At 44.0% G+C, this 11,013-nt stretch overlaps 1 protein-coding gene across 3 annotated transcripts in view; it reads left to right on the top strand.

The window, feature by feature from the left end:
* The window catches only part of LOC143281508 (uncharacterized), a 71,465-nt gene extending 61,173 nt beyond the window's left edge, over nt 1–10,292 (top strand). For all 3 annotated transcript variants that reach the window (XM_076586719.1, XM_076586717.1, XM_076586718.1), the window contains exons 9-10: nt 6,910–7,083; nt 9,914–10,292. In XM_076586719.1, the coding sequence (XP_076442834.1) occupies nt 6,910–7,083; nt 9,914–10,092 (353 nt within the window). In that variant the 3' untranslated portion in view covers nt 10,093–10,292. The remainder of the gene's footprint in view (nt 1–6,909; nt 7,084–9,913) is intronic.
* Nucleotides 10,293–11,013: the final 721 nt, after the last annotated feature.

Consider the following 11,013-nt stretch of genomic DNA (forward strand, 5'->3'; position numbering starts at 1 on the left):
CTTCATTTTACATTTGGTATCAACGGCACTGTTCTAAACTGGTTCAAATCTTATCTCACTGATCGATTCCAGTATGTCACTGTTGATCATTTCCAATCTGAACCCGTTAAAATCGAACATGGAGTCCCACAGGGATCTGTTTTAGGCGCAGTGCTCTTCACACTGTACACTGCTCCTCTCGCTGAAATTATCAACCGCCATAATATCAGTCATCATTCTTATGCTGATGACACTCAGCTCCAGAAGAGTGATACCCCTGAAAAATTGTTGTCGCTCTTGCAAGAAACATCCAACTGCTTCCTGGACATTCAAAACTGGATGACTCGAAATAAGTTACAATTGAACGCGGACAAAACTGAAGCAATGATCATAGGAACTAAACAAAAACTGTCTTCCATCACAATTGACACAATCAAACTTGGCAGTACATCCATCCCTCTTTCCACGTCAGTCAGGAACCTTGGTGTTGTCCTTGACAATACACTGTCCATGCAAAAATTTATCAGTCAGACATGTCAGTCCTGCTACTGTCAACTGCGACGCATCAGTGCCGTCCGGAAATATCTGTCCACTGACGCAACATCTAGACTTGTCGTTTCTCTCATTCTCTCTCGCCTTGACTACTGTAACTCTTTATTGTCTGGTCTGCCTGCTTCATCCATTCAGCCCCTTCAGCGCATACAAAACTCTGCTGCCCGACTCGTCCTCAGAAAGAAAAGATCTGAGCACATCACTCCTCTTTTGCAACATCTCCACTGGCTCCCTGTCTCACACCGAATAAAGTACAAGATCAGCACTCTATGTTATAGATGCATTCACAAAACTGCCCCTTCCTATCTCTGCGGCTGCCTTCACCTCTACACTCCATCTCGCTCACTACGATCGGCCTCGGATCCACTCTGTTTACGCATACCCAGATTCAAACACTCGACTGTTGGCCGCCGTTCTTTCTCTGTTTCTGGACCTTGCGATTGGAATGAACTTCCTTTTTCGCTTCGTCAAGTCTCCACACTCAGCTCTTTCAAGTCTGGCCTTAAAATCCACCTCTTCCCAAAATAGCCTCCCTTGCATGCCCTTCCTTGTCTTTAGTTTCTACAGTTTTAGAGTTATGCATGCGTGTGAATGACTGGTGCGAAAGCGCTTTGATTTGTCTCTGCACAAGATCCAGCGCTATATAAATACCATTATTATTTATTATTATTAGAGAGAAAGAGAGACTCAATGCGCTTGCATTTTCTGAGAGTGCACGCACATCAATGATTCATTTGTTGTATACCTGTTATCTTGCATTTTTGTGGGACTCCCCACCCACCCACCCACAGAACCTGAGGCTGATGAACAGGCGGGTCAAAACAGTGTTCCAGCATCTTCACCAATATGATGCACACGACGTTATGATGTCATTTCACATTGGGAACTACGGAACTTTTTTTTGCGTGTTTTATTTGCCGCATATGGCACGGACCATTGCTTTCTACTGTGTATGTAACGTGCGTTCTCTGATAAGTTGCAATCGTCTTGAACGGGCTTCAAAATACTGACTGTATTGTATTGTATTAATCTTTTTTGTCACAACAGATTTCTCTGTGTGAAATTCGGGCTGCTCTCCCCAGGGAGAGCGCCTCGCTACACTGTGAGCGCCACCCAGTAAGAAAAAAATCCTGCGTGCAGTTTTGTTTTTCCTATCGAAGTGGGGTTTTCTACAATGACGACCCTTTTGTTGCCGTGGGTTCTTTTATGTGCGTTAAGTGCATGCTGCACACAGGATCTCGGTTCATCGTCACATCCAAATGACTAGCATCCAGACCACCACTCAAGGTCTAGTGGAGGGGGAGAAAATACCGGTGACTGATCCGCGATTCGAACCAGCGCGCTCAGATTCTCTCGCTTCCTTGGCGGACGCGTTACCTCTAGGCCGTCACTCCACGTGTGTGTGAACTGGGCGAAGAAAATGCTTTGTTGTTGTTGTTGCTTACATCGCCTTTTTGTGAGTACATCGCTTTTTTGTATTCCGGACTATGTTTACTCCGTTGACATATGATATATATGATATGCATAAAGAAATCACAAAGAGATATATCGGCATGGTCAGTGTTGGGGTCGTCCTAAATGGGGCCTTTGCACAGGCTGTCAGGGAAAGAAGACACACGAAAAACATACACACACGCTCTGTGTGTGTGTGTGTCTCTCTCTGTCTGTGTGTCTCTGTCTCTGTCACTATCTCTCTCTGTTTCTGTCACTACCTCACACACACACACACACACACACACACACACACACACACACACATATATATATATATATATATATATATATATATATATATATATATATATATGTATATATATATATATATATATATATATATATATATAATAGTTTACATTACATAGCTGCCCGTATGATGTAATAATCCTACTATTAAATCGTTCCGCTACACTAGCAGGTATTTTCCATTGAAGGAACTTATTCTTTACGCACAGAATTGTAGATCACCATCATACGATTACTTATATTACGCTCGGCAGCCTTCTAGAAAACAACACCAACAATAACAAAAACACAAAACACACACACACACACACACACACACACACACACACACACACACACACACACACACACACACACACTCCGTTTTAGGAGAATTAGGAAGATTTCCTATTAGCCTAAAGATAATATGTCAAGTTATTGGCTCTTGGATACACATATTACAGCTTCCTCAAAATTCACTTGTATACACAACATATAACTGCATGTATCGTCAAACAAATGAAAATGTTCAGTGGCTACTTTTCACAAGAAATGTATTAACTAGCACTGGATTAGATCATGTTTGGAAAAAATCAGTTCACTTTTAGTGTTAAAAGATTAAAGTATGCTGCATCCAAGAAGCTTGAAAATGAATATATAAAATTTTGGAAACAGAAACATGACAGTTCATCTAAATTAGCATTTTACAAGAACGCTGTGACAAATGATAAAACTGAACCGTATTTAAAGAATACAGCAAATACACAACATAGGAAAGCACTGACCATGTTACGAATCAGCGCCCATGACTTACATATCGAACAGGGAAGGTATAAAAATACACCGAAAGAACAAAGACAGTGTGATACTTGTAACAGTTTAGAAGATGAAATTCACCTTCTAGACAATTGTGTAAAGTACAATACTTACAGACACATATTCCTAATCGATATATGTCGTCCAAATGTAAAGCCTAGTGAATTGATCCTTCTAACAGAAATACAGCCAAGACTGGCGAAATTTGTTCATGAATGTTTCTCTTCTTAATATGCTCATTTTTATGTTTCATTGTGTCTTATAAACTTTAAGGTTTTATGATAATAAAAAATATTCTATTCTATTCTATTCTATTCTATTCACACACACACACACACACACACCAAAAACAACCAACACACGATAACGCTTGTCTGCAGTATACACATGCTGTGGTAATATGTGAATCCAACATGGCTACATGGCTTCACATTCTGTGGTGATGTCTGATGCCAACATGGCTACACATTCTGTGGTGATGTCTGATGCCAACATGGCTACACATTCTGTGGTGATGTGTGATGGCAACATTGCTACACATTCTGTGGTGATGTGTGTTGCAAACATGGCTACACATTCTGTGGTAAAGTGTGATGCCAACATGGCTACATGGCTACACATTCTGTGGTGATGTGTGATGCCAACATGGCTACACATTATGTGGTAAAGTGTGATGCCAACATGGCTACACATTCTGTGGTGATGTGTGATGCCAACATGGCTACACATTCTGTGGTAAAGTGTGATGCCAACATGGCTACATGGCTACACATTCTGTGGTGATGTGTGATGCCAACATGGCTACACATTCTGTGGTAATGTGTGATGCCAACATGGCTACACATTCTGTGGTGATGTGTGATGCCAACATGGCTACACATTCTGTGGTAAAGTGTGATGCCAACATGGCTACATGGCTACACATTCTGTGGTGATGTGTGATGCCAACATGGCTACACATTCTGTGGTAATGTGTGATGCCAACATGGCTACACATTCTGTGGTGATGTGTGATGCCAACATGGCTACACATTCTGTGGTAATGTGTGATGCCAACATGGCTACACATTCTGTGGTGATGTGTGATGCCAACATGGCTACACATTCTGTGGTGATGTCTGATGCCAACATGGCTACACATTCTGTGGTGATGTCTGATGCCAACATGGCTACACATTCTGTGGTGATGTGTGATGCCAACATGGCTACACATTCTGTGGTGATGTGTGATGCCAACATGGCTACACATTCTGTGGTGATGTGTGATGCCAACATGGCTACACATTCTGTGGTGATGTCTGATGCCAACATGGCTACACATTCTGTGGTGATGTGTGATGCCAACATGGCTACACATTCTGTGGTGATGTGTGATGCCAACATGGCTACACATTCTGAGGTGATGTGTGTTGCAAACATGGCTACACATTCTGTGGTAATGTGTGATGCCAACATGGCTACACATTCTGTGGTGATGTGTGATGCCAACATGGCTACATGGCTACACATTCTGTGGTGATGTGTGATGCCAACATTGCTACACATTCTGTGGTGATGTGTGTTGCAAACATGGCTACACATTCTGTGGTGATGTGTGATGCCAACATGGCTACACATTCTGTGGTGATGTGTGATGCCAACATGGCTACACATTCTGTGGTGATGTGTGATGATAACATGGCTACACATTCTGTGATATGCGCCTTCCTGTAAATTGGGTTTATGAGATGTCTGTTTGTTTGAGCTTCCCTTTGAGATGACAGGAGTTATTTTCACACTAATAAAGATAAACAGTACCACCCCTTGGAAATTCTGCACCAGCCATGGCCGATTTTCTACTGCTGTCCGTCTGTCTGTGTAACTGCCTGCCTGTGTGTGTGTGTGTGTGTGTGTGTGTGTGTGTGTGTGTGTGTGTGTGTGTGTGTATCCCTTTCTCTCTCTCCCCCTTCTCTCTCTCTCCCTCCCCCCTTATCTCTCTTCCCCCTTTCTCTCTCTGTCTCCCATTCTCTCTCTCTCTCTCTCTCTCTCTCTCCCCTTCTCTCTCTCTCTCTCTCTCTCTCTCTCTCTCTCTGTGTGTGTGTGTGTGTGTGTGTGTGTGTGTGTGTGTGTGTGTGTGAATATGTCTGCCTTATTTCTGTTTTACCCCCATTCTTCATATTGCTGTGATTTCAGGTCTGATCACTTGTGTATTTTCTAACCCCTCCTTTTTTTTTGTTCCATTGTGTAATACTTACCCTTCCTTTTTGACTCACATGTGTAAACGAAGTGTGTGTGTGTGTGTCTGTGTCTGTGTCTGTGTCTGTGTGTGTCTGTGTCTGTTTGTGTCTGTGGTAAACTTTAACATTGCCATTTTCTCTGGAAATTCTTTGTCCGTCAATACCAGATTTGGCTTAAAAATCTAAGGAAAGAAACCTTCACAGTCATACCAATAAGAGTTTGTAAGTCTCCCGAATTAACCCGTGTTCATTTAACGGTTTATTTTGTTGAGGCCTTTTCCGGGATTCCGAAAACACCATATTACCGAATCCCAGTTGCAGTAGCGTTGGCGATGCTTAGTGAGTAGACAGCGTGACCTCGATTTTCTTGTTCGCTATCCAATGGAAAGGAATACAAATTCTGGACAGAACACATACAGTGACACAGATTACATCATCGACGTGTTTACCGCATAAAAAGTTTTGAAAGTGGATGTCAATTAACTAGAATAAGCATAAAAGAGAAATTGAATCGACATTGTCGTACTTTTCCGGCGGGTGTAACTAAACTTGTACATTTATCTGGATCCAGAGAAAAGCGGCTAAATGTTGCAGTGTGATTGCGGCGATAGCCACGTCTTCTTTACCGTGAACTTTAAAGAATTCTTAATTGCCCTTAAAGAATTTTCAAATGCCCGAGATACACCAAAATGATATGATTTAAAAAGCGTTATCACTTGGAACACCGCAATCGCCCCTAACAAAAGCATGCTGAAATGTTAATTTTTGAACGCCATTCATGGACGCTGTGTGCAGTGAGTAAGACGATTTCTTCCCACCTGAACATGCCGGGTTCCCCTTTTTCTTTTCTTTTTTTCAACCCGAAGCTTTATAATAACAAATACAGAACACATTTCAACGATAATTTTTTTTTGTGTTTTGTTTTGAGTGTATCACAAGTGAGTCTTGAAAGCCTTACCTCTCTTGTGTTTTGTTTTGAGTGTATCACAAGTGAGTCTTGAAAGCCTTACCTCTCTTGTTTTGTCCTTGCAATGGCTCGATATCGTTTTCTGCCCAACCCGACGGCACATGTTTTTGCCACCATGATCTGTAAGGGGACAGACGTGTATGCTTATATCAGTAATCTAACTGATCAAGTGACTGAGTTAGTCTGTAATTAACCTGTCAGTAATCTAACTGATCAAGTGATGAGTTAGTTACCTATATGTCTTCAAGGCTGAGGATCGCAAATTTCCGCGCAGACAAGCACGTTCATGTCACTGTTGTTGTCTTTGTTACTGGTGTTGTTGTTGTTGTTGCTGCTGCTGTGAAGGCAACACTCAGCTTCTTGGAGCAGGGCTGGCTTGCAAGAGTGATGTTGATTCGCTTTGCATGTAGTCAGGATCGTTGTTCACACCAAGCCAACATGGCGCCGCTTACAAGATGGCTCTTGGCGAAAAGGAGATCAATACAAGATTAATATTCTGAATCTCATCATTGTTATCATTATTGCTGTTGATCGTGACAGTAGGTGTTGATGTTGATACCGTTGATATTGTTCTGGTGTGGCGGTTCATTATTACTGTCATTTGTTCTTGTCATCAGTTGTTATTGACGCTCATCTGGTTGGTTGTCATGGTGACAGCGGCGGTGGAGAGGGTGGCCACAGAGCACCTGAACCTGTTCCGGACCCCGCTGGGCATGTCCTACGTGTGCAGGACGCCCGAGGCCGTCACTGTGGAGTTCCGGGACGTCGACCTCACCTTCAACTTCGTGCACCTCATGCCCTTCCAAGTCCAGTCTCAGTTCTTCAGCAACGGTGTGTGAACTTATTCCTTGTATTTATTTATCAACTTCAGCAACGGTGTGTGAACTTATTCCTTGTATTTATTTATCAACTACAGCAACGGTGTGTGAACTTATTCCTTGTATTTATTTATCAGCTTCAGCAACGGTGTGTGAACTTATTCCTTGTATTTATTTATCAACTTCAGCAACGGTGGGTGAACTTATTCCTTGTATTTATTTATCAACTTCAGCAACGGTGGGTGAACTTATTCCTTGTATTTATGTATCAACTTCAGCAACGGTGGGTGAACTTATTCCTTGTATTTATGTATCAACTTCAACAACGGTGGGTGAATTTATTCCTTGTATTTATTTATCAACTACAGCAACGGTGGGTGAACGTACTCCTTGTATTTATTTATCAACTTCAGCAACGGTGGGTGAACGTACTCCTTGTATTTATTTATCAACTACAGCAACGGTGGGTGAACTTATTCCTTGTATTTATGTATCAACTTCAACAACGGTGGGTGAACGTATTCCTTGTATTTATTTATCAATGATCTCATTTTACCACACAGCTACACGCCTGCTATAACTCCCCTGGACCAATCCATGAGACCACTACAGAAAAACAAAAAACAAAAAAAACCCACGGTTGCTCACTAAAACGGCGAATATAAATAGAGATTTGATGATCTAATCGGTCGAACAACACTTGTTATCATGCTTCCTGAATCCGTAAACGGTTCGGTTTAGAATGCCAACTTGTACCAAGCAAGAATAAACGAAATTAGAACAATATGTTGGTGCGAGAATACTCGTACCTGCTCCACAGGGGGAAGGTATCATGGAAGGAGGTATCTCGTACCTGCTCCACAGGGGAAGGTATCATGGAAGGAGGTATCTCGTACCTGCTCCACAGGGGAAGGTATCATGGAACGAGGTATCTCGTACCTGCTCCACAGGGGAAAGTATCATGAAGGAGGTATCTCGTACCTGCTCCACAGGGGAAAGTATCATGGAACGAGGTATCTCGTACCTGCTCCACATGGGAAGTTATCATGGAAGGAGGTATCTCGTACCTGCTCCACAGGGGAAGGTATCATGAAGGAGGTATCTCGTACCTGCTCCACAGGGGAAGTTATCATGGAAGGAGGTATCTCGTACCTGCTCCACAGGGGGAAGGTATCATGGAAGGAGGTATCTCGTACCTGCTCCACAGGGGAATTTATCATGGAAGGAGGTATCTCGTACCTGCTCCACAGGGGAATTTATCATGGGAGGAGGTATCTCGTACCTGCTCCACAGGGGAAAGTATCATGGAAGGAGGTATCTCGTACCTGCTCCACAGGGGAATTTATCATGGAAGGAGGTATCTCGTACCTGCTCCACAGGGGAAGTTATCATGGGAGGAGGTATCTCGTACCTGCTCCACAGGGGAAGTTATCATGGGAGGAGGTATCTCGTACCTGCTCCACAGGGGAAGTTATCATGGGAGGAGGTATCTCGTACCTGCTCCACAGGGGAAGTTATCATGGGAGGAGGTATCTCGTACCTGCTCCACAGGGGAAGTTATCATGGAAGGAGGTATCTCGTACCTGCTCCACAGGGGAAGTTATCATGGGAGGAGGTATCTCGTACCTGCTCCACAGGGGAAAGTATCATGGAAGGAGGTATCTCGTACCTGCTCCACAGGGGAAGTTATCATGGAAGGAGGTATCTCGTACCTGCTCCACAGGGGAATTTATCATGGGAGGAGGTATCTCGTACCTGCTCCACAGGGGAAGTTATCATGGGAGGAGGTATCTCGTACCTGCTCCACAGGGGAAAGTATCATGGAAGGAGGTATCTCGTACCTGCTCCACAGGGGAAGTTATCATGGAAGGAGGTATCTCGTACCTGCTCCACAGGGGAAGTTATCATGGAAGGAGGTATCTCGTACCTGCTCCACAGGGGAAGGTATCATGGGAGGAGGTATCTCGTACCTGCTCCACAGGGGAATTTATCATGGAAGGAGGTATCTCGTACCTGCTCCACAGGGGAAAGTATCATGGGAGGAGGTATCTCGTACCTCGAGTAGAATGAGTTTGAAGACGACTGGCAAAAGCTGACATTCTTGAAGCTCTGTGAACAATTCCCACGTACTTATGGCTCCTGCCGTGAAGTGGAGCTCAATTAATTAATTAACTCGAAATAGCCGAGTGGTTATTAAGGGGTTAATTGGACTTTCAGACTGAGGGTCCCAGGTTCGAATCTTAGAGGTAACGGCCGACACCTGATGGGTAAAGAGGTGGAGATTTTTTTTTTTTTTTATCCGATCTCGCAGTTCAGCATAATATGTGTAGAGCTGCTATTGTCTGAATCCCCTTCGTGTGGAGAAGGAATTTTGTTTAATGTCCCGTCACACATATCGGTGATTGAAGACATTTTGTTAAAGTATATTGAAACAGATTACAGTCATGTAAAGCTATCTAACGGCGAAAATGAGGCAGATAATCTCTCTCTGTGTCTCTCTGTCTGTCTGTCTGTCTCTGTCTGTCTCTCACTCTCTCTCCCTCTCCATCTCTGTCTGTTGGGTGGCCTGTTGGTTACTATCATTTTTCTTCAGAGAAGGAAATTTGTTTTGTTTCAGTATTTGCTTTTACCATATTTTCATTCGTTTATTATTACTGGTTTGTTATAAATTGAAAGTATGTTGATGCATTCACCCATGTCATAAGGACCTCATGGCCAATGACATTAAAATGTCAAAGCGTGAAAAGCGTCTCTCTCTGTCTGTCTGTCTGTCCCTCCCTCTCTGTGTATAACCCTCTCTGATCGGGAGACACCCTGCCTCCCGCCTTTCTTGCTGTGTGCAGACACAGTGCAGTGCTCCAGAGACATGAGCACGGGCCCCACGAAAGAGGAGTCCTACACCGTCCCTCTCATCGTCGCCGCCGTCCTCGCCAGCATCGTCCTCGCCATCCTCATCGTCTACGGCACCGTGCGCTGCGTGGCCAGGCGCATGCGCCAGGCCGACTACAAGCAGATGGAGTAGTACCAGTAGTGGTAGTAGTAGTTGTAAGCTTCAGTACCAGGGGCCACAACACCATCGATGGAGGTGACAGCAGGGAGAGAATTGAAAACAACAAAAAAAACCAAAAAGTTGGTCTCGAAACGTTCAGTGTTTTGAGTGATGACGGGTTTGTTAGGAGAGTGAAGCGAGAGGAAATGAAGCTTCGGAATTAAGATTTTAGTCAGAGAAAGGTGATGGGGGTGGGGATGGGGGCAGGGGGGGGGAGGGGACGGGGTTAGGGAGAGATTTTGAGGGAGAGGTGGTGGTGATGTTGGCGTTTCGGAAACCGTTTGGGGGGGTGGGGGGGGGGGAAGCAGATGTCGGTCTGAGAAAGGGGATGTGGAGGTGTGGGGGTGGGGTGGGGGGGTTGGGAAGGGGGGGTGGGAGTTACAGTTTCGGTGATGGTTTGAGAAGTGAGGGGGAATATATTTCGGTCAGAGAAAGCGGGGGTGGAGGTGTGTTTGTGTGGGGGAGGAGAGGGGTTGGGGGGGCCGGGGGGGCGGGGGGGATTGTGGAATGCAGATAGTGTTTTTTTGTTTTTTGTTTTTTGTTGTTCGTTTTTTAAGAATCTGTGATATGGCTTTTTATGTGAAGGCAAAAATAATCTATTGTCCAGTGGGACTTGGAAACTTTGAAGAGATCGTTTTAAATGCGGGGGTAGTCGGATTTCTGGACAACATACAACAGAAGGGTCTTATAATAACGAGAAAGGATTTTGGGGCGAAGGAAAGGAGCTTTGGAGGAGGGGTATAAGTCCAGAAGTCCTTTGGGATTATGATCAATGGGATTTGGAGGAGGGGTATGAAGTCCAGAAGTCCTTTGGGATTATGATCAATGGGATTTGGAGGAGGGGTATGAAGTTCAGAAGTCCTTTGGGATTATGATCACTGGGATTTGGAGGAG

This window comes from Babylonia areolata, chromosome 4 (assembly GCF_041734735.1).
Source record: "Babylonia areolata isolate BAREFJ2019XMU chromosome 4, ASM4173473v1, whole genome shotgun sequence".
Taxonomy (NCBI): Eukaryota; Metazoa; Mollusca; class Gastropoda; order Neogastropoda; family Buccinidae; genus Babylonia; species Babylonia areolata.